At 39.5% G+C, this 26717-nt stretch overlaps 1 protein-coding gene across 1 annotated transcript in view; it reads left to right on the top strand.

The window, feature by feature from the left end:
* Positions 1-14101: 14101 nt before the first annotated feature.
* Positions 14102-26717, top strand: part of ELMOD1 (ELMO domain containing 1) — a gene marked incomplete at both ends in the record, with an annotated part of 62768 nt that continues 50152 nt past the window's right edge. Inside the window, one exon of the mRNA XM_081238863.1 lies at positions 14102-14118. Within this exon, the coding sequence (XP_081094989.1) occupies positions 14102-14118 (17 nt within the window). The remainder of the gene's footprint in view (positions 14119-26717) is intronic.

Below are 26717 nucleotides of genomic sequence, written 5' to 3'. Positions count from 1 at the left end.
TTTATCTCAAGATTGCTTTGGCTATTTGGGGTCTTTTTTTTTTTTTTTTTTTTTTTGCGGTACGCGGGCTTCTCACTGTTGTGGCCTCTCCCGTTGTGGGGCACAGGCTCCAGACATGCAGGCTCAGCGGCCACAGCTCACAGGTCCAGCTACTCCATGGCATGTGGGATCCTCCCGGACCGGGACATGAACCCATGTCCCCTGCATTGGCAGGCGGACTCTCAACCACTGCGCCACCAGGGAAGCCCTATTTGGGGTCTTTTGTGTCTCCATACACATTTTAAGAATTTTTGTTCTAGTTCCTTAAAAACTGTCATCAGTAATTTGATAGGAATTGCACTGAATCTATAGATTGCTTTAGGTAGTATAGTTAGTTTCACAATATTGTTTCTTCTAATCCAAGAACATGATATATCTCTCCATCTGTTTATGTCATCTTTGATTTCTTTCATCAGTGTTTTATAGTTTCTGATTACAGGTTTTTTACCTCCTTGGGTAGGTTTATTCCTAGGTATTTCATTCTTTTTGTTGCAATGGTGAATGGGAATATTTCCTTAATTTCTCTTTCTGATCTTTCATTGTTAGTTTATAGGAATGCAAGAGATTTCTGTGCATTAATTTTGCAGCCTGAAACTTTACCAAATTCATTGATTAGTTCTAGTAGTTTTCTGGTGTCATCTTTAGGATTTTCTATGTATAGTATCATGTCATCTGCAAACAGTGACAGTTTCACTTCTTATTTTTCAGTTTGTATTCCTTTTCTTACTTTTTCTTCTCTGATTGCCATGGCTAAGACTTCCAAAACTGTGTTGAGTAATAGTGGCAAGAGTGGACATCCTTGTCTTGTTACTGATCTTAGAGGAAATGCTGTCAGTTTTTCACCATTGAGAATGATGTTTGCTGTGGGTCTATCATATATGGCCTTTATTATGTTGAGATAGTGTCCCTCTATGCCCACTTTCTGGAGAGTTTTTATCATAAATGGGTGTTGAATTTTGTCAAAAGCTTTTTCTGCAACTATTGAGATGATCACATGGTTTTTGTTCTACAGTTTGTTAATGTGGTGTATCACATTGATTGATTTGCATATATTGAAGAATCCTTGCATCCCTGGGATAAATCCCACTTCATCATGGTGTATGATCCTTTTAATGTTTTGCTGAATTCTGTTTGCTAGTGTTTTGTTGACGATTTTTGTGTCTATATTCATCAGTGATACTGCTCTGTAATTTTCTTTTTTCGTGATATCTTTGATACTTTTTGGTTTCAGGGTGATGCTGGTCTCATCGAATGAGTGTAGAATTATTTTTTCCTCTGCAATTTTTTGGAATAGTTTGAGAAGGATGGGTGTCAGCTCTTCTCTAAATGTTTGATAGGATTCACCTGTGAAGCCATGTGGTCCTGGACTTTTGTTTGTGGGAAGATTTTTAATCACTGTTTCAATTTCCTTACTTGTGATTGGTCTGTTCATATTTACTATTTCTTCCTGGTTCAGTCTTGGAAGATTATACCTTTCTAAGAATTTGTCCATTTCTTCCAGGTTTTCCATTTTATTGGCATATAGTTGCTTGTAGTAGTCTCTTATGATGCTATGTATTTCTGTGGTGTCCATTGTAAGTTCTCCGTTTTCATTTCCAACTTTATTGATCTGAGTCCTCTCCCTCTTTTTCTTAATAAGTCTAGCTAAAGGTTTATCAATTTTGTTTATCTTCTCAAAGAACCAGATTTTAGTTTTATTGATCTTTGCTGTTGTTTTCTTTTTTTGTATTTCATGTATTTCTGCTCTGATCTTTATGATTTCTTTCCTTCTACTAAATTTGGGGGTTTTGTTGCTGTTGTTCTTCTTTCTCCAGTTGTTTTAAGTGTAGGGTTAGGTTGTTTATTTGAGATTTTTCTTGTTTCTTGAGGTAAGATTTTATTGCTTTAAACTTCCCTTTTAGGACTGCTTTTGCTGCATCCCATAGGTTTTTTATTGTGTTTTAGTTGTCATTTGTCTCTAGGTAGTTTTTTATTTCCTCTTTGATTTCTTCAGTGATCTCTTGGTTATTTAGTTGCACAATGTTTAGCCTCCATGTGTTTGTGTTTTTTACAGTTTTTTTTTCCTGTAATTGATTTCTAATCTCATAGCATTGTGGTCCGAAAAGATGCTCAGTACAATTTCCTATTTCTTAAATTTACCAAAGCTTGATTTGTGACCCAAGGTGTGATCTATCCTGAAGAATATTACATGTGCACTTGAGAAGAAAGTGTATTCTTCTGTCTTCAGATGGAATGTCTTATAAATATCAATTAAACCTATCTGGTTTATTGTGTCATTTAAAGCTTGTGTTTCCTTATTGATTTTCTGTCTGGATGATCTGTCCATTGGTGTAAATGAGGTGTTAAAGTCCTCTGCTATTATTGTGTTACTGTTGATATCTCCTTTTATAACTGTTAACATTTGCCTTATGTATTGAGGTGCTCCTATGTTGGGTGCACAAATATTTATAATTGTTATATCTTCTTGGATTGATCCCTTAATCATTATGTAGTGTCCTTCATTGTCTCTCGTAACAACCTTTATCTTAAAGTCTATTTTATCTGATATAAGTATTGCTACTCCAGCTTTCTTTTGATTTACGTTTGCATGGAATATCCTTTCCATCCCCTCACTTTCAGTCTGTATGTGTCCCTAGGTCTGAAGTGGGTCTCTTATAGACAACATAAATATGGTTCTTGTTTTTGTATCCATTCAGCGAGTCTGTGTCTTTTGGTTGGAGCATTTAATCCATTTATATTTAAGGTAATTATCAGTATGTATGTTCCTATTACAATTTTCTTAATTTTTTTGGATTTGTTTTTGTAGGTCTTTTGCTTCTCTTGTGTTTTCCACTTAGAGAAGTTCCTTTAGCATTTGTTGTAAAGTTGGTTTGGTGGTGCTGAATTCTCTTAGCTTTTGCTTGTCTGTAAAGTTTTTGATTTCTCTGTTGAATCTGAATGAGTTCCTTGTTGGGTAGAGTAATCTTAGTTGTAGGTTTTTCCCTTTCATCACTTTAAATGTGCTCTGTCACTCCCTTCTGGCCTGCAGGGTTTCTGCTGAAAAATCAGTTGATAACCTTATGGGGATTCCCTTGTATGTTATTTGTTGCTTTCCCTTGCTGTTTTTAATATTTTTTCTTTGCATTTAATTTTTGATTGTTTGATTAACATGTGTTTCAGCATGTTTCTCCTTGGTTTTATCCTGTATGGGACTCTCTGCACTTCCTGAACTTGATTGACTATTTCCTTTCCCATGTTAGAGAAATTTTCAACTATAATCTCTTCAAATATTTTCTCAGACCCTTTCTCTTTCTCTTCTTCTTCTCGGACCCCTATAATTCGAATGTTCATGAGTTTAATGTTGTCCCAGAAGTCTCTGAGACTGTTCTCAATTCTTTTTATTCTTTATTCTGCTCTGCAGCAATTATTTCCACCATTCTATCTTGCGGCTCACTTATCCATTCTTCTGCCTCAGTTATTCTGCTATTGATTCCTTCTAGAGTATTTTTAATTTCAGTTATTGTGTTGTTCATCACTCTTTGTTTGTTCTTTAGTTCTTCTAGGTCCTTGTTAAATGTTTCTTGTATTTTCTCCCTTCTGTTTCTGACATTTTGGATCACCTTTACTATCATAACTCAGGTAGACTCCTTATTTCCTCATTATTTGTTTGGACTTATGGTTTTTTACCTTGCTCCTTCATCTGCAGCATATTTCTCTGTCTTCTCATTTTGTTTAACTTACTGTGTTTGGGATTTCCTTTCTGCAGGCTGCAGGATCGTAATTCCTCTTCTGGTGTCTGCCCCCAGTGAGTGAGCTTGGTCCAGTGGCTTGTGTAGGCTTCCTGGAGGGGGGGACTGGTGCCTGTGTTCTGGTGGGTGGAGCTGGATCTTGTCCCTCTGATGGGCAGGGCCATGTCTGGTGGTGTGTTTTGTGGTGTTTGTGAGCTTAGTATGACTTTAGGCAGGCTTTCTGTTAATGGGTGGAGTTGTGTTCCTGTTTTGTTAGTTGTTTGGTGTGAGGCCTCCAGCACTGGAGTTCGCTGGGCGTTGGGTGGAGCTGGGTCTTGATGTTGAGATGGGGACCTCTAGGAGAGCTCTTGCTGATTAATATTCCCTGGGACTGGGAGTTCTCTGTTGGTCCAACATCCTGGACTTGGCTCTCCCACCTCAGAGACTCAGGCCCAAACCTTGTCCAGAGCAGCAAGACCTTCCAAGCCACACGGCACAGAAGGAAAGGAAAAAATAAACGAACAGAAAAACCCCAAGACTAATGGTAAAAGCAAAACCAAACACAGACACAGACACACATACACACACACACACACACACACACACACAAACAAGAGAAAACATAAAAGAGAGCAACTGAACAAACAAATGAAGCCAAAAATGAAACCAAACACTAAAAACTAAACTAACAAAAATAAAAAAACAAAAACAAATCAAAAGCAGAAAGCAAACTCTAGGTAGGTCTCTGGACCTGCTGTGGGCACTGTGGAGCCAGCTTAGACTCTGACCTGGCCCAGCTCCTGTGTGTACTTGCCCCCAAAGTCCACAGCCTCAATTGTGGGAAAGCTCATCTTTTCAGATATTCCACAGATGCAGGGTTTACCAAGCTGATTGCAGGGATTTAATCAGCTGCCCCTGTGGCTGCACAGAGAGATTTCCCTTCCTCTTCTTTGGTCACACCACCCCTGGAGTTCAGCTTTGGTTTTGGCCCCACCAAAACCAAAGCATGTGGTTTTGGTATGTGGGCCACACTCAGGCATCTGTTCTCCCCCCAGGCAAGAGGGCGAGAAAGCAGTGGCTGATTTGGGTTCACTTGCTCACTCAGGCCAGGGAGAAGGAGGGATTGCAGTCACAATTGGGTTCTGTGGGGAGTGCCTGCAGTGGCAGAGGCTGGCAGGAAGTTACAACAGCCTGCGGCATGCTGTGCACTCTCTTAGGGAAGTTGGCCCCAGATTGCAGGACCCTTGGCAATGGAGGGCTGCAGAGACTCCCAGGAAGGTGTGGGCAGTGACCTGTGCTTGGTCTCAGGAGGCTTGGTGGCAATGGTGGCAGTGGTAGCTGTCGCACCCACCTCTGGGGTCCGAGGTAGCAGCCGCAGCTTGCCCCAACCTGGAGCTCATTTAGTCGGTGCCCTGCTGTCTGTGAGTGCATGGAGAAAGAACTTCCTATGGCAGGCCCCTCCTTCTATTTGAGCACCACACAACAATGGTCACTTACTCTCTGGTTGGCCCAGGCTTCTTCCCGGACTCCCTCAGCTGTGGTTCACTAGCCGCCTCAGGCTGTCTTCATGCAGCCAATCCCAGTCCTCTCCCTGGGGTCTGACCTCTAAAGCCCGAGCCTCAGCACCCAGCCCCCACCTGCCCTGGTGTGCAAACAAGCATCTCAGGCTGGAGAGTGCTGGTCGGCACTGATCCTCTGGACAGGATTCTCTCTGCTTTGCCCTCCGTACCCCTGTTGCTGCACTTTTCTCTGAGGCTCCAAAGCTCCCCCCATCCCCGCCAGTGAGGGGGTTTCCCAGCGTGTGGAAACTTTTCCTCCTTCACAGCTTCCTCCCAGAGACGCAGGTCCCATCCCAATTCCTTTGTCTATTTTTTCTTTTGCCCTACCCAGTTACATGGAGATTTTCCTGCCTTTTTGGAGGTCTGAGGTCTTCCTAGCATTCAGTAGGTGTTCTGAAGGAATTGTTCGACATGTAGATGTATTTTTGATATATCTGCAGGGAAGAAGGTGATCTCCATGTCTTACTTCTTTGCCATCTTCCCATATCCCTCCTAGATTTCCCTAGTTTTAACTTAATGTCCTTTTTCTATCCCAGGATCCCATCCTTGATACCACATTGCATTTAGTAATCATGTCTCCTCCGGAGACAGCTTCCCAGATTTTCCTTGTTTTTGATCTTGAGAGTTTTGAGGAATACTGGATATTTTCTGGTATATCCCTCATTAGGTGTTTTTCTGGTGAAGGATCTTGCCTCGATGTTGATGGCTGCTGACTGATCAGGGTGGTGGTTGCTAAAGGTTGGTGTGGCTGTGGCAATTTCTTAAAATAAGACAACAACAAAGTTTGGTGCATCATTTGGCTCTTTCTTCCATGAACAATTTCTCTGTAGCTGTTTGATGGCATTTTACTCACAGAAGAACTTCTTTCAGAGTTGGAGTCAGTCCTCTCAAGCCCTGCCACTGCTTTATCAACTAAGTTTATTAAATCCATTTTTGTCATTTCAACAGTCTTCATAGCATCTTCACCAGGAGTTGATTCCATCCCAAGAAACCACTTTCTTTGCAACTCCTCATCCGTTCAAATTTTCTGAGATTGAAGCAATTTAGTCACAGACTCGGACTTCACTTCTAATTCTAGTTCTCTTGCTGTTTTCACCATATTTTCAGTTACTTCCTCCACTGAAGTCTTCAACCCCTCGAAGTCGTCCATGAAAGTTGGAATCAACTTCTTCCAAAATCCTGTTAATCATGAATGTTCTCAGTAGCATCTAGAATGGTGAATCCTTTCCAAAAGGTTTTCAATTGACTTTGAAATCCACTAGAGGAATCATCTATGATGGCTATAGCCTTACTAACATATTTCTTAAATAATAAGACTTTAAAGTTGGAATGACTCCTTGACCCATGGACTGCTGGATGGATGTTGTCTTAGCAGACATGAAAACAATGTGAATCTCATTGTACATCTCCATCAGAGCTCTTGGGTGACAGGTGCATTGACAATGAGCAGTAATATATTCAAAGGAATCCTTTTTTCTAGCAGAAGGTCTCAACAGTGGCCTTAAAAGAGTCAGTAAACCATGTTGTAAACAGATGTGCTGTCATCAGGCTTTGTTGTTCCATTTATAGAGCACAGGTAGAGTAGATTTATCCTGATTCTTATGGGATCTAGGATTTTCCAAATGGTAAATGAGCACTGGCTTCAACTAAGGTCACCAGCTGCATTGACCCCTAACAAGAGAGTCAGCTTGTCCTTTGAAGCTTTGACACCAAGCAATGACTTCTCCTCTCTAGCTGTAAAAGTCTTAGGTGACATCTTCTTCCAATAGAAGACTGTTTTGTCTACATTGAAAACCTGCTTAGAGGAGCCACATTCATGAATTACCTTAGCTAGATCTTTTGGATAACTTTTTGCAGCTTCTACGTCAGCACTTGCTGAATTTTGCACTTTGATGTTATAGAGATGACTTCTTTCCTTAAACCTCATGAACAAACCCCTGCTAGCTTCAAACTTTTCTTCTGCAGTTTCCTCACCTTCATAGAATTGAGGAGAGTTAGGACCTTCCTCTGGATTAGGCTTTGGCTTAAGGGAGTATTGTGGCTGGTTTGATCTTCTATCCAGATCACTAAAACTTTCTCCATATCAGCAGTGAGACTGTTTTACTTTCTTATCATCTGTGTGTTCACTGGAGTAGCACTTTTAATTTCCTTCAAAAGCTTTTTCTTTGCATTCATAATTCAGCTAACTGTTTGACACAAGAGGCTTAGCTTTTGACCTACCTTGGTTTCAACAGTCCTTCCTCACTAAGCTTAATCATTTCTAGCTTTTGATTTAAAGTGAGAGATGTGTGACTCTTCCTTTCACTTGAACACTTAGAGGCCACAGTAGGGTTATTAACAGACCTAATTTCAATATTCTTGCATCTCAGGGAATAGTGACGCCCAAGGAGAAGGAGAAAGACAGGGGGATGACTGGTTGGTGCAGCAATCAGAATACGCACAACATTTATCAATTAAGTTTGCCATCTTATGTGGAAGCAGTTCATGGTGCCCCAAAACATTACAATAGTAACATCAAAGATCATAATCACAGATAGAAATAACAAATATAATAATAATGAAAAATATTGAAATATTGTAAGAATTAGCAGAATCTGACATAGAGACACAAAGTAATGAAATGCTACTGGAAAAATGTCACTAATAGACTCACTTAGCACAGGATTTCCACAAACTTTCAATTTGTAAAAAAAATGCAATATCTGTGAAGACAATAAAGTGAAGCACAATAAAACAAGGTATGCTTGTATGTCCAGCCTGTATTTAAAGGGTAAAGAGTTATGCTCCACCTCCTTGAGGACAGAGTATCTACAGAAATTATTTGGAATTCTTTTGTGTGAAAGATTTATGTACATTTATTTATGTATTCAGTCATTTATTTATATCAGTATGTAGTCATGGATATTTATTTTATACTTTGAGTTATTATCCAATAATACTTTATTTTGTTACTCAAATTGTTCTGCTTTGACCATCAGGAGCTCTTTCAGTTGGCTCCTGTGTTTATTTGATATATCCCCAGTTGTTTGTCTTTTGAGCACTTCCTTACTTTCTGGCACAAGAAGACACAGCAGGCTTACCTTGTATATTTCCTTCCCAAACACTAGAATCAGTCATTTTTCCAAGGAGCCCTGGTTCCTTTAACTGGAGAATGTATTTGAAACCATGATCTGGGCTCTGGGTGAGCACTAACAGTTTTTAATTAAAATTTGGATTTGTTTCTAAAAGGCCCAAAAGTACAAGAGTAATATACATTCCCACCTCTCAAAATGAACACATTTTCCTCTTTATTTTGCTTTTTAATAAATAAAACACTTATAAAATTGAAGGCCATTTTCCCACTCCCCAATCCTAAAACACTCCCTCTTTTCCCAGAAACAACCACAATCTTAAGTTGACATGTAGACATTTTTTTCAAGCATGCATGAAATATTTACAGAAATAGCTATGTATTAAAGAAAATATTGGCAAAACTCCCAAGAAACAAAAGTCCAGCCACCAGATAGCTTTAGAGGTGAATTCTACCAAACATTTAAAGAAGAGTTGACACCTATCCTTCTCAAACTATTCCAAAAAATTGCAGAGGAAAAAATGCTTCTGCACTCATTTGATGAGGTCAGCATCACTCTGATACCAAAACTAGACAAAGATATCACACAAAAAGAAAATTATAGGCCAATATCACTGATGAACATAGATGCAAAAACCTCAACAAAATATTAGCAAATTGAATCCAACAGTCTAAAAGGATCATTTACCATACTCAAGTGGAATTTATCCCAGGGATGCAAGGATGTTTCAGTATCCACAAACCAATCAATGTGATATACCACATTAACACATTGAAGAATAAAAACCATATGATTGAGAGGGGCAAGAGACAAGATGGCAGAGCAGAAGAAATTGAGCTCATCTCCTCTCATGAAAAAAACAAATTCACAATTAACTGCTGAACAACCATCAATAAAAAAGACTTGAACCTACTGAAAAAGATATTCTACACCCAAAGACAGAGAAGAAGCCACGAGATGATAGGAAGGGTGCTTTTGCAATATAATCAAATCCCATATCTGCCAGATGAGTGACCCACAAACTAGAAAATAATTATATTGCAGAGGTTCTCCCACAGGAGTGAGAGTTGTGAGCCCCACATTATGTGCCTCACCCTGGGGGTCTGGCATCAGGTGGAGGAGCCTCTAAAACATCTGCTGTTGAAAGGCCAGTGGAGTTTGAATGAAGGAGCTCCACAGAACTGGGGGAAACAGGACTCCACTCTTGGAGGTCACACACAAGGTTTCACATGCATTGGGACCCAGCGCAAAGCAGTGACTCCATAGAAGCCTGGGCCAGACCTATCTACATTTCTTGGAGGGTCTTCTGGCAGATGGGGAGTGGTTATGGCTCACTGTGGGGGTGAGGGCACTGGTGGTAGAGGCCTCGGGATATTCATTGGTGTAAGCTCTCCTGGAGGACACCATTTTGGCATGAGATCTGGCCCCATGCAACAGCCTGCAGGCTCCAGCACTGGGATGCTCAGGTCAAACAACCAACAGGGTGGGAGCACAGCCCCACCCATCAGCAGACAGGCTGCCTAAAGTCATTCTGAGCCCACTGCCAGCTCTAAACACACCCGTTCCCACCAAAGGGATAAGACCCAGCTCCACCCACCAGTGGGCAGGCACCATTTCCTCCCACCAGGAAGCTGCACACCTTCTAGACCAGTGTCACTCACCAGGGGTCAGACACCAAAAGAAAAAGGAACTACAGTCCTGCAGCCTGAGGAACAGAGACCACAAACAGAGAAAGTTAGACAAAATGAGATGACAGAGAAAGATGTTCCAGACGAAGGAACAAGATAAAACCTCAGAAGAACAGCTAAGTGAAGTAGAGGTATGCAATCTACCTGAAAAAGAATTCAGAGTAATGATAGTAAAGATGATCCAAGATCTCGGAAAAGGAATGGAGGCACAGACTGAAAGGATACAAGAAAAGTTTAATAAAGAGCTAGAAGTTTTAAAGAACAAACAAACAGAGATGAACAGTATATATTCAACACCCATTTATGATAAAAACTCTCCAGAAAGTGGGCATATAGGGAACATACCTTTATTATAACATAACATAATAAAGACTATATATGACAAACCCACAGTTAGCATCATACTCAACAGTGAAAAGCTGAAAGTATTTCCTCTAAGATCAGGAACAAGACAAGGCTGTCCATTCTCACCACTTTTATTCAACATAGTTTTGGAAGTCTGAGCCAGGGCAATCAGAGAAGAAAAAAAATAAAAGGAATCCAAATTGGAAAAGAAGAAGTAAAACAAACTTGGTTTGCAGATGACATGATATTATACACAGAAAATCCTAAAGATGCTACCAGAAAACTACTAGAGCTCATGAATGAATTCAGTAAATTTGCAGAATACAAACTTAATACACAGAAATCTGTTGCATTTCTATACACTAACAATGAAAGATCAGAAAGAGAAATTAAGGAAATAATCCCATTTACCACCACATCAAAAAGAATAAAATACCTAGATATAAATCTACCTAAGGAGGCAAAAGGCCTGTACTCTGAAAACTATAAGACGCTGATGAAGGAAATTAAAGATGAGGGCTTCCCTGGTGGCGCAGTGGCCAATGCAGGGAACATGGGCTCGATCCCTGGTCTGGGAAGATCCCACAGTCCACGGAGCAACTAAGCCCACAAGCCACAGCTACTGAGCTTGTGTGCCACAACTACTGAAGCCCGTGTGCCTATAGCCCTGCTCTGCAGCAAGAAAAGCCACCACAATGAGAAACCCATGCACCACAACGAAGAGTAGCTCCCGCTCGCTGCAACTAGGGAAAGCCTGTGCACAGCAACAAAGACCAAACACAGTCAAAAATAAATTAATTAATTAAAAAATAAATAAAAAATGACACAAACACACGGAAAGACATACCATGTTCTTGGATTGGAAGAATGAATATTGTCAAAATGACTATACTACCCAAGGCAATCTACAGATTTAATGTAATCCCTATCAAATTACCAATGGCATTTTTCACAGAACTAGAACAAAAAATTTTACAATTTGTATGGAAACACAAAAGACCCCAAATAGCCAAAGCAATCTTGAGAAAGAAAAACAGAGCTGGAGAATCAGGCTCCCTGACTTCAGACTATACTACGAAGCTACAGTCATCAAGACATTATGGTACTGGCAGAAAAACAGAAATGTAGATCAATGAAACAGGATAGAAAGCCCAGAAATAAACCCACTCACCTATGGTCAATTAATCTATTGACAAAGGAGGTAAGAATATATAGTGGAGAAAAGGCAGCCTCTTCAATAAGTGGTGCTGAGAAAACTGGACAGCTACATGCAAAAGAATGAAAAAGAATGTTAGGACATTCTCTAACACCATACACAAAAATAAACTCAAAATGGATTAAATACCTAAATGTTAGTCCAGATACTATAAAACTCTTAGAGGAAAACATAGGCAAAACACTTTACAACATAAATTGCAGCAATATATTTTTGTATCCACCTCTTGGAATAATGAAAATAAAAACAAAAATAAACAAATGGGGAACTAATTTTGCACAGCAAAGGAAAGCATAAACAAAATCAAAAGACAACCCAAAGAATTGGAGAAAATATTTGCAAATGAAGTGACTGACAAGGGATTAATCTCCAAAATATGCAGCTCAATATCAAAAAAACAGACAGCGCAATCAAAAATGGGCAGAAGATTGAAATAGACATTCCTCTGTAGAAGACATACAGATGTCCAAAAAGCACATGAAAAGATACTCAACATCACTAATTATTAATGAAATACAAAACTACAATGAGGTATCACCTCAGACTGGTCAGAATGGCCATCATCAAAAAGTTGACAAACAATAAATGCTGGTGAGAGTGTGGAAAAAAAGTAAATCTTGTCCACTGTTGGGAATGTAAATTGGTGTAGCCAGTGTGGAAAACAGTATAGCCCTTCTCAAAAAAATAAAAATATTACTACCATATGAGCCAGCAATTCTATTCCTGGGTATGTTTACAAAAAAAATGAAAACACTAAAAGATACATGCACCCCAATATCATAGCAACATTATTTACAGTTGCCAAGATATGGAAGCAACTAAAGTGTCCATCAACAGATGAGTGGGTAAAAAGGATGTGGTATATATACACAATGGAATACTACTCAGCCATAAAAGAGAACAAGATTTTGATATTTGCAACAACATGGATGGGCTTGAAGGGTATTATGCTAAGTGAAATAAGTCAGAGAATAACATAATGCATGATATCACTTATATATGGAAGCTAAAAAAATAGTAAGTATAGCAAAAAGAAACAGACTCATAGATATAGAGAACAAGCTAGTGGTTACCAGTGGGGTGAGGGATGGGGGAGGGGCAAGTGACAAATAGGGGATTAAGAGATACAAACTACTATATATATAATAAATAAGCTACAAGGATATATTGTACAGAACAGGGAATATATCCAATATTTTACAATAAGTATAAATGGAGTATAACCTTTAAAAATTGTGAATCACTATGTTGTACATCTGAAACTTATGTAATATTGTAAATTATCTATACCTCAATTTTTTAAAAAGCGAAAAGACTGGCTTTTGTTTAGGCTGAGTTTCCATATTCCCTGGGCCGTTCTAGTGGGTAATTGTATCTCTGCAGTAAGCCATTTGTCCACAAGGTAGTACCTTACCTTGCTGTTGCAGCTAGCATTCCGTTTGTCTCTCTCTCATGAGGTAACTTCATTCTGCTATTGCTTCCAGCCACTATCTCTTCTCTAGTCTGTTTCTTCACATCTCATACCAATTTGCTGCTTTGTAGGCAGCTTCTGGTGTCCTTCCTTGTTGGAAGACCAATAACTTGATATAGTGGATTTTGTGAAAGTATATTGTAAACTGAAATGTGCTAAACAATTATATAATTTCACTGTGTTATTCAAAAAGCCCCCCAAAATGGGACATATCATTCATTTGTTTGCAGTACCTGCTCTTTATCAGCTATTTTTTAGCTTAGAGACATTACCAGTTGCTTTTAGTTATTTTTTGAGTTGTACTTCTGGAAGGTTGAGGCTGCCAGATTTAAGAACATTTGCGGGCTTCCCTGGTGGCGCAGTGGTTGAGAGTCCGCCTGCCGATGCGGGGGACGCGGGTTCGTGCCCCGGTCTGGGAGGATCCCACATGCCATGGAGCGGCTGGGCCTGTGAGCCATGACTGCTGGGCCTGCGCGTCCGGAGCCTGTGCTCCACAACGGGAGAAGCCACAACAGTGAGAGGCCCGCGTACCGCAAAAAAAAAAAAAAAAAGAACATTTGCTATCTGGAAATCAGAATAGTTAATTTAACAGTTCTTCATTTTTATCTTTCATACAAATACTGTTCTTCAAAATATAGGAACAGTATCCAAAATAGAGGAAAAGTTTACTATTGAAGGGATTGCTCGTGAAACTAACAATTTCTCCAGCAAGTGACTTAAAATGAGACACTAATTGTGTAATTATAAAGTGAAAGGCTTTAGCTATAATTGCCATCCATTGAATTGTATTGCTGTGTGGGCAGTTCAGCTGGTAAAGTTCTGGGTGCATAGTACCTTATCTGCTTACTAAAGTAAGCAGAAATTTGGGGGTTGGGATTTCCAGCTCCATTAACAGTAAGTGTATCTAATTTCTTCCACAGGTTACATTTACTTTGACATAGGCAAATTTGGAAGCAATTACTTGAGAACCATTTGTATAACACCTGGATAATCAAAACAGGCACAATGAAGCACTTCCTGAGGTAAGTATTTATGGTTTCCTGGATGAGCACTCTGAAATGGAGAAACTTCCTTAACAATTAGTATAATATTTCTGTTCACCATTTGTGATCCTATAACCAGTTCTCTAGGACTGCATAAAATAGCATTGTATTTTGGCTAAGAACAATTTTGCCATAAGGTTTCTCTGCCAACTCTATACCCATACTGATGTTAAGAGAGAGCACTTACAAGTAAGAGATTACAAGATATTATAAAAGAATATAGGCACAAAACCATAGGGCAGGCACACTTTGATGCCTTGTGTTTCTAAAGCCCCAAGGTTCAGGTTTGAGGCGTTAGTAGTCAAGGAATCAATATAATTTGTGTAGAATCATTTTCCTAAAAAAAAGTAATTTTAAATGTAGATTTTGGTTGGCTGGCCAACCCATAGAGGCATTTTCAAATGTTTGTTTTTGGTGAAAAATATATGTTCTAAGCTTTTGCTTTTCCTGCCTCAGTGATGTCTCTTAAATCTGCATTAATTTTTGGTTCCCTGAAGACTGTGCTGTATAGGGTACCATATATGTTTGTGTGTTTTAGAGTGATCATGTTTTGTTTTGAAAGCCATTTAGCTGGACCTATAGTTATAATTATTTTCAAGAATATTGACTGTCATTCACAATTCTATAAATAAAATTCTCAGAGAAATTTTACATTATATTAAAATATGACAAAATAAAGTTAATTTGGTCCTGAAAGTTAGAAAATAAGACACACTTTCTAGAACATTGAGTTTCTTTCCTGCAAGATGGTGGCCTACCTATATTGCATATTCTCGTCCCTTGTTCTGGCTATTTTCTATAAGAAAATAATTAGTGGGTTTACTTCTTTTAGGAAGTGATTTAATTCTTTCAGTGGCTGCAATTTAAGATTTTCTTTTTCCCACTGGTTTTCATTGCATTGTAATTCTGGAGCATCTAGGTCATTTTGGGTGGGATTCACTATGTTTTGGTGTAGCTACTGGTGTTTCACAATTCAATCTTAGAATTGCAAAAACCTCTCAGAAGGTCATTATTAAACCATTTACAGGCATTAACATTTGTTTTATTATACAGAATACTCCTCAGCCTGTTTATCTCAGATGTGTAAAAAGATAGTATTTGAAAAATCACTAGGTCATTTACCACCAAAGTATTTAACTCGATACATTTTTGGTTGCCATGACATTAACATATCTGTTTACACACTCATGAAAAATTGGTATCTATAAATCCCCCTTGAGTGTAAACGTCGTGTTTTTTAGCTGTAGACTAGTGTTAACAGAGAGCTTTAGTGTTAGCTGAAGCTTAGAAGTCAGGAGCTCCTTTTGTAAAAGGGGAGGTGGTAGTGGTGAAGTTTGTGCCAAGACTTGTACTACTGAATTTCTTCTTCAGTGTTTTTGTTTTAGAAAAACTTGAGAGGGCTCAAAACCAGCCATTTTAGGAGAAATAGTAGCATTTGTTTCTGTTAGTTTTTGTTAAATTGAATAAGTGCAAAACTATGTTTAATAGAGATTATATTTTTAAATTAATTTGTATTTGATGATTTAAAAATGATATAGTGAAAAATCTACCACTCTAATTTCACACAGAGCAGCACCAAGGGTAATGGAACTGGCATATCCCTATCAGTTATGTGTTCTGATACAAATTTTTCTCTTTTAACTTGACACGTTTGTTTTATAAATATGACTTAACATTGATAATTTGTGTGAAACTGAAGCTAGCATAATAAATGACACATCAAGAAAGAAACTTGAGGATTTTCATTGACCATTGGTTTCAAAATAATAACAATCTTTTTTTTTTTACCTTTTTGGACTATAATTTCTTCACAATGCTGTATTAGTTTCTGCTTTATAGCAAAGTGAATCAGTTATACATATACATCTGTTCCCATATCCCTTCCCTCTTGCGTCTCCCTCCCTCCCACCCTACCTATCCCACCCCTGTAGTCAGTCAAAAAGCACCGAGCTGATATCCCACTGCAATGTGGCTGCTTCCCACTAGCTATCGACCTTACGTTTGGTAGTGTATATATGTCCATGCCACTCTCTCGCTTTGTCACAGCTTACCCTTCCTGCTCCCCATATCCTCAAGTCCATTCTCAAGTAGGTCTGTGTCTTTATTCCTGTTTAACCCCTAGGTTCTTCATGACATTTTTTTTTCTTAAATTCCGTATGTATGTGTTAGCATATGGTATTTCTCTTTCTCTTTCTGACTTACTTCACTCTGTATGACAGACTCTAGGTCTATCCAACTCATTACAAATAGCTCAATTTCATTTCTTTTTATGGCTGAGTAATATTCCATTGTATACATGTGCCACATCTTCTTTATCCATTCATCGGATGATGGACACTTAGGTTATTTCGATCTCTGGGCTATTGTGAATAGAGCTGCAATGAACATTTTGGTACATGACTCTTTGAATTATGGTTTTCTCAGGTTATATGCCCAGTAGTGGGATTGCTGGGTCATATGGTAGTTTTATTTGTAGTTTTTTAAGGAACCTCCATACTGTTCTCCATAGTGGCTGTACCAATTCACATACCCACCAGCAGTGCAAGAGTGTGCCCTTTTCTCCACATCCTCTCCAGCATTTATTGTTTCTAGATTTTTTGATGAGAGCCATTCTGACTGGTGTGAGATGATACCTCACTGTAGTTTTGATTTGCATTTCTCAAATGATTAATGATGTTGAGCATTCTTTCATGTGTTTGTTGGCAGTCTGTATATCTTCTTTGGAGAAATGTCTATGTAGGTCTTCTGCCCATTTTTGGATTGTGTTTTTTGATTTTTTGTTATTGAGCTACATGAGCTGCTTATAAATTTTGGAGATGAATCCTTTGTCAGTTGCTTCATTTGCAAATATTTTCTCCCATTCTGAGGGTTGTCTTTGGGTCTTGTTTATGGTTTCATTTGCTGTGCTAAAGCTTTGAAGTTTCATTAGGTCCCATTTCTTTATCTTTGTTTTTATTTCCATTTCTCTAGGAGGTGGGTCAAAAAGGATCTTGCTGTGATTTATGTCATAGAGTGTTCTGCCTATGTTTTCTTCTAAGAGTTTGATAGTTTCTGGCCTTACATTTAGGTCTTTAATCCATTTTGAGTTTATTTTTGTGTAAGCTGTTAGGGAGTGATCTAATCTCACACTTTTACATGTACCTGTCCAGTTTTCCCAGCACCACTTATTGAAGAGGCTGTCCTTTCTCCACTGTACATTCCTGCCTCCTTTATCAAAGATAAGGTGACCATATGTGCGTGGGTTTATCTCTGGGCTTTCTCTCCTGTTCCATTGATCTATCTTTCTGTTTTTGTGCCAGTACCATACTGTCCTGATTATTGTAGCTTTGTAGAATAGTCTGAAGTCAGGGAGCCTGATTCCTCCAGCTCCGTTTTTCATTCTCAAGATTGCTTTGGCTATTCGGGGTCTTTCGTGTTTCCATACAAATTGTAAAACTTTTTGTTCTAGTTCTGTGAAAAATGCCAGTGGAAGTTTGAAAGGGATTGCATTGAATCATTAGATTGCATTGGGTAGTAGAGTCATTTTCACAATATTGATTCTTCCAATCCAGGAACATGGTATATCTCTCCATCTATTTGTATCAGCTTTAATTTCTTTAATCAGTGTCTTATAATTTTCTGCATACAGCTCTTTTGTCTCCTTAGGTAAGTTGATTCCTAGATATTTTATTCTTTTTGTTGCAATGGTAAATGGGAGTGTTTCCTTGATTTCACTTTCAGATTTTTCATCCTTAGTGTACAGGAATGCCAGAGATTTCTGTGCATTAATTTTGTATCCTGCTACTTTACCAAATTCATTGATTAGCTCTAGTAGTTTTCTGGTAGCATCTTTAGGATTCTCTATGTATAGTATCATGTCATCTGCAAACAATGACAACTTTACTTCTTCTTTTCCAATTTGGATTCCTTTCATTTCCTTTTCTTCTCTGATTGCTGTGGCTAAAATTTCCAAAACTATGTTGAATAAGAGTGGTGAGAGTGGGCAAATTTGTCTTGTTCCTGGTCTTAGTGGAAATGGTTTCCATTTTTCACCATTGAGGATGATGTTGGCTGTGGGTTTGTCATATATGGCCTTTATTATGTTGAGAAAAGTTCCCTCTATGCCTACTTTCTACAGGATTTTTATGATAAATGGGTGTTGAATTTTGTCGAAAGCTTTCTCTGCATCTATTGAGATGATCATATGGTTTTTCTCCTTCAGTTTGTTAATATGGTGTATCACATTGATTGATTTGCGTATATTGAAGAATCCTTGCATTCCTGGAATAAACCCCACTTGATCATGGTGTATGATCCTTTTAATGTGCTGTTGGATTCTCTTTGCTAGTATTTTGTTGAGGACTTTTGTATCTATGTTCATCAGTGATATTGGCCTATAGTTTTCTTTCTTTGTGACATCCTTGTCTGGTTTTGGTATCAAGGTGATGGTGGCCTCGTAGAATGAGTTTGGGAGTGTTCCTCCCTCTGCTATATTTTGGAATGTTTGATAGAATTCGCCTGTGAAGCCATCTGGTCCTGGGCTTTTGTTTGTTGGAAGATTTTTAATCACAGTTTCAATTTCTGTGCTTGTGATTGGTCTATTAATATTTTCTCTTTCTTCCTAATTCAGTCTTGGCAGGTTGTGCATTTCTAAGAATTTGTCCATTTCTTCCAGGTTGTCCATTTTATTGGCATAGAGTTGCTTGTAGTAATCTCTCATGATCTTTTGTACTTCTGCAGTGTCAGTTTTTACTTCTCCTTTTTCGTTTCTAATTCTATTGATTTGAGTCTTCTCCCTTTTTTTCTTGATGAGTCTGGGTAATGGTTTATCAGTTTTGTTTTTGTTCTCAAAAAACCAGCTTTTAGTTTTATGGATCATTGCTATCGTTTCCTTCATTGCTTTTTCATTTATTTCTGATCTGATCCTTATGATTTCTTTCCTTCCACTAACTTTGGGGGGCTTTTTTTCTTCTTTCTCTAATTGCTTTAGGTGCAGGGTCAGGTTGTATACTCGAGGCGTTTCCTGTTTCTTAAAGTGGGATTGTATTGCTATAATCTTCCTTCTTAGAACTGCTTTTCCTGCATCCCATAGGTTTTGGGTCATCGTGTCTCCATTGTCATTTGTTTCTAGGTATTTTTTTATTTCCTCTTTGATTTCTTCAGTTATCACTTCATTATTAAGTAGTGTATTGTTTAGCCTCCATGTGTTTGTATTTTTTACAGATCTTTTCCTGTAATTGATATCTAGTCTCATAGCATTGTGGTCGGAAAAGATACTTGATACAATTTCAATTTTCTTAAATTTACCAAGGCTTGATTTGTGACACCCAAAAAATGATCTAACCTGGAGAATGTTCCATGAGCACTTGAGAAAAATGTGTATTCTGTTGTTTTTGGATGGAAGGTCCTATAAATTTTAATTAAGTCCATCTTGTTTAATGTATCACTTAAAGCTTCTGTTTCCTTATTTATTTTCATTTTGGATGATCTGTCCATTGGTGAAAGAGGGGTCTTAAAGTCCCCTAGTATGAATGTGTTACTGTCGATTTCCTCCTTTATGGCTGTTAGTATTTGTCTTTTGTATTGAGGTGCTCCTATGTTCGGTGCATAAACAATTACAACTGTTATATCTTCTTCTTGGATGGATCCCTTGATCATTATGTAGTGTGTTTCTTTGTCTCTTCTAATAGTCTTTATTTTAAAGTCTATTTTGTCTGATATGGGAATTGCTCCTCCAGCTTTCTTTTGATTTCCATTTGCATGGAATATCTTTTTCCATCCCCTAACTTTCAGTCTGTATGTGTCTCTATGTCTGAAGTGGGTCTCTTGTAGACAGCATATATATGGGTCTTGTTTTTGTATCCATTCAGCCACTCTGTGTCTTTTGGTGGGAGCTTTTAATGCATTTATATTTAATGCATGTATGTTCCTATTCCCATTTTCTTAATTGTTTTGAGTTTGTTATTGTAGGTCTTTTCCTTCTCTTGTGTTTCTTGCCTAGAGAAGGTCCTTTAGCATTTGTTTTAAAGCCTGTTTGGTGGTGCTGAACTCTCTCAGCTTTTGCTTGTCTGTAAAGGTTTTTATGTCTCCATCAAATCTGAATGAGATCCTTGCTGAGTAGAGCAATCTTGGTTGTAGGTTTTTCTCCTTCATCACTTTAAGTATGTCCTGCCAGTCCCTTCTGGCTTGCAGAGTTCCTGCTGAAAGATCTGCTGTTAACCGTATGGGGATTCCCTTGTGTATTATTTGTTGTTTTTCCCTTGTTGCTGTTAATATGTTTTCTTCATATTTAATTTTTGACAGTTTGATTAATATGTGCCTTGGCGTGTTTCTCCTTGGATTTGTCCTGTATGGGACTCTCTGTGCTTCCTGGAGTTGATTAACTATTTCCTTTCACATATTAGGGAAGTTTTCAACTATAATCTCTTCAAATATTTTCTCAGTCCCTTTCATTCTCTCTTCTTCTGGAACCCCTATTATTCGAATGTTTGTTTTTTTAATGTTGTCCCCGAGGTCTCTGAGACTGTCCTCAGTTCTTTTCATTCTTTTTTCTTTATTCTGCTCTGCAGTAGTTATTTCCACTATTTTATCTTCCACGTCACTTATCCGTTCTTCTGCCTCAGTTATTCTGCTATTGATCCCATCTAGAGTATTTTTTATTTCATTTATTGTGATGTTCATCATTGCTTGTTTCAGCTTTATTTCCTCTAGGTCCTTGTTAAATGTTTCTTGCATTTTGTCTATTCTATTTTCAAGATTTTGTATCATCTCTACTATCATTATTCTGAATTCTTTTTCAGGTAGACTGCCTATTTCCTCTTCATTTGTTAGGTCTGGTGGGTTTTTATCTTACTCCTTCACCTTCTGTGTGTTTTTCTGTCTTCTCATTTTGCTTATCTTACGGTGTTTGGGGTCTCCTTTTTGCTGGCTGCATGTTCGTATATCCCGTTGTTTTAGGTGTCTCTCCCCAGTGGCTAAAGTTGGTTCAGTGGGTTGTGTAGGCTTCCTTGTGGAGCGACTAGTGCCTGTGTTCTAGTGGATGAGGCTGGATCTTGTCTTCCTGGTGGGCAGATCCACATCTGGTGGTGTGTTTTGGGGTGTCTGTGGACTTATTATGATTTTAGGCAGCCTCTCTGCTAATGGGTGGGGTTGTGTTCCTGTCTTGCTAGTTGTTTGGCATAGGGTGTCCACACTGTAGCTTGCTGGTCATTGAGTGAAGCTGGGTGCTGGTGTTGAGATGGAGATCTCTGGGAGATTTTCGCCGTTTGATATTATGTAGAGCTGGGAGGTCTCTTGTGGACCAGTGTCCTGAAGTTGGCTCTCCCACCTCAGAGGCACAGCACTGACTCCTGGCTGCAGCACCAAAAGCCTTTCATCCCCACGGCTTAGAATAAAAGGATAAAGTAATACAAAGTAAGATAAAATAAAATAAATTTATTAAAATAAAAAATAATTATTAAGAAAAAAAAAACACTAAAAATGTCGGATAGAACCCTAGGACAAATGGTGAAAGCAAAGCTATACAGGCAAAATCTCACACAGAAACATGCACATACACACTCACAAAAAGAGGAAAAGGGGAAAAAATCTTAAATCTTGCTCTCAAAGTCCACCTCCTCAATTTGGGATGATTCGTTCTCTATTCAGGTATTCCACACATGCAGGGTACATCAAGTTGATTGTGGAGCTTTAATCTGCTGCTTCTGAGGCTGCTGGGAGAGATTTCCCTTTCTCTTCTTTATTCTCACAGCTCCCAGGCTCAGCTTTGGATTTGGTCCTGCCTCTGCGTGTAGGTCGCCGTAGTGTGTCTGTACTTCGCTCAGACAGGACGGGGTTAAAGGAGCAGCTGCTTTGGGGACTCTGGCTCACTCAGGCCGGGGGGAGGGAGGGCTGCGGATGTGGGGCGAGCACGTAGCGGCAGAGGCCGGCGGGACGTTGCACCAGCCTGAGGCGCGCCGTGCACTCTCCCGGGGAAGTTGTCCGTGGATCCCGGGACCCTGGCAGTGGCGGGCTGCACAGGCTCCCCGGAAGGAGGGTGTGGATAGTGACCTGTGCTTGCACACAGGCTTATTGGTGGCGGCAGCAGCAGCCTTAGCGTCTCATGCCCGTCTCTGGAGCTCCTTTAAGCAGTGCTCTTAATCCTCTCTCCTCGCGCACCAGGAAACAAAGAGGGAAGAAAACGTCTCTTGCCTCTTCGGTAGGTCCAGACTTTTCCCCGGACTCCCTCCCGGCTAGCCGTGGTACACTAGCCCCCTTCAGGCTGTGTTCAAGCCGCCAACCCCAGTCCTCTCCCTGCGCTCCGACCAAAGCCCGAGCCTCAGTTCCCAGCCCCGCCTGCCCCGGCGTGTGAGCAGTCAAGCCTCTGGGGCTGGTGAGTGCTGGTCGGCACCGATCCTCTGTGCGGGAATCACTCCGCTTTGCCCTCCACACCCCTGTTGCTGTGCTCTCCTCCGTGGCTTCGAAGCTTTCCCCCTCCGCCATCCACAGTCTCCGCCCGCGAAGGGTCTCCTAGTGTGTGGAAACCTTTCCTCCTTCACGGCTCCCTCCCACTGGTGCAGGTCCCGTCCCTATCCTTTTGTCTCTGTTTTTTCTTTTTTCTTTTGCCCTACCCAGGTACGTGGGGAGTTTCTTGCCTTTTGGGGTGTCTGAGGTCTTCGGCCTGCGTTCAGTAGGTGTTCTGTAGGAGTTGTTCCACGTGTAGATGTATTTCTGGTGTATCTGTGGGGAGGAAGGTGATCTCTGCGTCTTACTCTTCTGCCATCTTCCCGATTCCCAGCTAAATGCTTCTTAAGTGTCAAAGCATAATGTGTTTGCTGCTTCCCTTATAAATAAGCTAATAAATGTATTATCCAATTAGAAAAAATCTGAATTTTAAAAATAAATCTTGGAAAGTGTATGTATTTAATCATTAAATTTTTATTTGAATAGTGATGTCATTAGTAATCTAAGAGAAACTTGTCTCCCTTTCTTTGAAAGGAAAAGGATAAACCATTAATTTATTTATTATTTTAGTTTTACCACAGTCAGCTATTGCTCTCTAATCCCTCGTATGAAATTTCCCTGGAATTAAAAATAGTGCCCTTTACTATAGCAATAAAATTTGTAATAATATCTCTCCATGATAGATTTATACCCACTACCTTTAAAAAGCAGCATGATTTCTTCAGGTAAAGAATGATAGAAAAGGGGGGACTTCCTAAGCGGTCCGGTGGTTGGGACTCCATGCTTCCACTGCAGGGGGCGTGTATTCGAGCCCTGGTTGGGGAACTGAGATCCCACATGCCACACGACGAAAAAAAAAAAAAAAAGAATGATGCAAAAGACCAGGGGCTCCACACTGCCTCCCCACTGCTCAATGTGCGAAATAATCTTGTTTTTCTAGAGGCCCACAAATGGTTTCTTTGTATGATTTCACTTTTCCAGTTCAAGTATCAAGTCCTCTGTGGCCTCTTTTCCTAGTAGAATGCTCATTATTTAGAGGGGCCCATTTACTAGGCCAAATACCTGTTGACAAATTAATTTCCAACTGACTGTCAGTGCCCCTAATTAGGAACTTCAACAGAGCAGCTAAAATTTTTTTAAATGTCATTTTAGAAAGTACATGAAATGCTGGAAACATTGAGCACTCTGCTGTTCTTTATGGCCGTTTAGATGAAAAGTGTTCTGTTTAGAAAAGTTGATTTTGATCCAAGAATTGTGATTATTTTGTATGTATGCTTCCTCACCAACAGTGTACTTCTTGTTTATTACAGGATTTCTTCAAGCAAGAATTAACTTTCATTAGCAAATTCATTGAAACTGTTCAAAATAAGCCACTTTTCTCTTACTATTCCAAAAGAAGATGTCAGAGTCACAAATTTAAGATGATGGAGTAGTGTTGTACTACAGGTACCCACACCCCCTCACCCCAGAGGCAGGAGACTACATGGTCCTAGGTGCATCTCCTGTTTCAGAGGCCTCATCCCTGCTGAATGGATTCCTCTAACAAAGAAGCACAAGACAGGAGCTCACTTTTATTTGGTAGCAGAAATATGATTCATTTTGAATAAGTTATTTATATTGGGTGGCTATTCTTGTGCCAGCTAGAGGATGAATGTTAAATGATAAAAGTGATCATAATTGCCTTATGGAAGGACACTGTTGTGAACTCAGCATAAACTTCACTCTGCAGCATATCAGTAAATGGCAGTAACAGAAAATGTTGGAAATAGAACATGTGTAAGTAGCTCTTTTTATTAAATCAGATTCTTCCAGTGCTTAAGCAAGGCATTCATCTTTGGAAACTACAGTGGCTCCTTTTGGAACACAATCAGAAAGCTATGATTGAAAACACAGAAACAAACATAAAAAAACTGCCATCTATGCATATAGTTGTTAAAAATAGGAGATGGTGGGGATTCCTTAGTGGTCCAGTGGTTAGGACTCCACACTTTCACTGTGGAGGGCCCTGGTTTAACCCCTGAGTTGAGGAACTAAGATCCAGCAAGCCATGCAGCACAGAAAAAAAAAAAAAAAAAAAAAAAAAAAAAAACCAAATGAACAAAAAACACACACGTAAAAAAAAAAAATAAGGGCTTCCCTGGTGGCGCAGTGGTTGAGAGTCCGCCTGCCGATGCAGGGGACACGGGTTCGTGCCCCGGTCTGGGAGGATCCCACATGCCGCGGAGCGGATGGGCCCGTGAGCCATGGCTGCTGGGCCTGCGCGTCCGGAGCCTGTGCTCCGCAACGGGAGAGGCCACAACGGTGAGGGGCCCGCGTACCGCCAAAAAAAAAAAAAAAAAAAAAAAAAAATAAGAGATGGTGATCAGTATTTTCTCCTTGTAGTCTTGACAATTTGATTGTTGTTCCTACAAAATGTAGCAGATCTTTTCAATAGTGATTTGCGAATCTTCAATCAGAAATAAGAAAACTAAGTCTAGTGTTATGAAGAATAAAAGCAAAATATTCCTGTAAATAAACCTAAGATTACTGGTTTGATGATTCAGGCTAGGAGATAAAAATAAAACAAGCACAGCTATAAACCCTCTGAACATAGGGTTCAGATGGTGGAGAGAGTGTGGCAGTAATTCTTCTTCTAAGGATAGGAACAGGAGGATAGGATTAAAGAAAGCAAATGGGATCTGCTACACAGGTACATCTGAGATGCCTTCACTCCAGGCATGTAGTCAGAAACATAAAGGAGATAAAGGAAATTAAAAGGAGGAAAGGTACTATAAATACAAAAGTTCCTATTCCTAAACTCAGATTGGAAAGGGACACACTTTTCCTACCTTTCTCCCTCCCTCCCTTTCTTCCTTCCTTTCTTTCTTTTTTCCTAAACCAACTACTGATTAGTTTTAAAGCTTTAAAGATTCATTTCTTCCTTTAAGGGTAAACATGCCAAACCAATTTAACATTCTCCCCAAATATTTAATCATTTTGATTGTTCTCTCTACCTTAAGTAGTTTTCCCATAAACTGAGGCACTTAAATAGGACCAAACATTTAAGAAGTGATCTCTTGGTAGCGCTTGATGGTGAAGAACAGCCATCCTGAGATGCTCATATGGAGGTTTTGCTGATCTGGTCCTTTCACGAGAAAGCAAATTGGGTATTTGTTCGCTCATCAAAATCGGGCTTCCAGGCTTCCCTGGTGGCGCAGTGGTTGAGAGTCTGCCTGCCAATGCAGGGGACACGGGTTCGTGCCCCGGTCCGTGAAGATCCCACATGCTGCGGAGTGGCTGGGCCCGTGAGCCATGGCCGCTGAGCCTGCACGTCCGGAGCCTGTGCTCTGCAACGGGAGAGGCCACAACAGTGAGAGGCACACGTACAGCAAAAAAATAAATAAATAAAAAATCGGGCTTCCAAAGTAAGGGGTAGCGCTGGTATTTCCATCTCTGACCATGCCTTACATTTACGATCGATCTAAGTGCAAAATAAATTGTATCTGTCAAGGCATTGTTTGATCTGATGATCTTGTTTGAAAAAATATAATACATAACATAGAAAGAAAGTACAGTGCCTAGCATAACAAGCTGGTTTTTAATGAAATATTTGTAGGCCTGTTGGCCCATTACAAAAAAAAGGAAAAAATCAAAATATATCCTGGATAATAAATAACATTATCAGGACACTCGCCCAGAAATTATGAAAGGGTAAGGAAGCAGTGTATAAATGTCAGTTCACAATTGAAATGAGCATTTCTCTTTCATGATTTGTGTTATTGTTTCTGTGATTATGTGAGAGGGTTGTGATACACCTCACAGAGCAGTGAGCCCTAAGAAATGATGCATCATCTCTAACTCCTCACTGTGGATTTCCACTGGATTTCCCTGTCTTTGACAGTCTGAATACCCTCAGGGGAATTGAAAAAAAGAAAAAAGAAAAGCATAGAACGTGATGTCTTTTCTCTCCTTTTATATAAGACTGTCTTGATGCAAAACAGTTCCCCAGGCATTTTCTTCTCATATGCAAGGAGGCCAGTGGGAGAAATTTTAGATGGGCTATAAGTCACTCACATCTGGATGCTTCCTGCCACATAGGATGACACCTCTAGGTCTCAAGCCACATCTTTGTATAGATCTGATGAAGAAGTTGCATAGGGGAAACTTTCTGTAGTTTA

The sequence above is a fragment of the Mesoplodon bidens genome (assembly GCF_964165515.1).
Source record: "Mesoplodon bidens genome assembly, chromosome: 7".
Lineage (NCBI taxonomy): Eukaryota > Metazoa > Chordata > Mammalia > Artiodactyla > Ziphiidae > Mesoplodon > Mesoplodon bidens.
The sequence above is the reverse complement of the archived record's forward strand: the minus strand, read 5'-3'. Positions and strand labels throughout refer to the sequence as shown.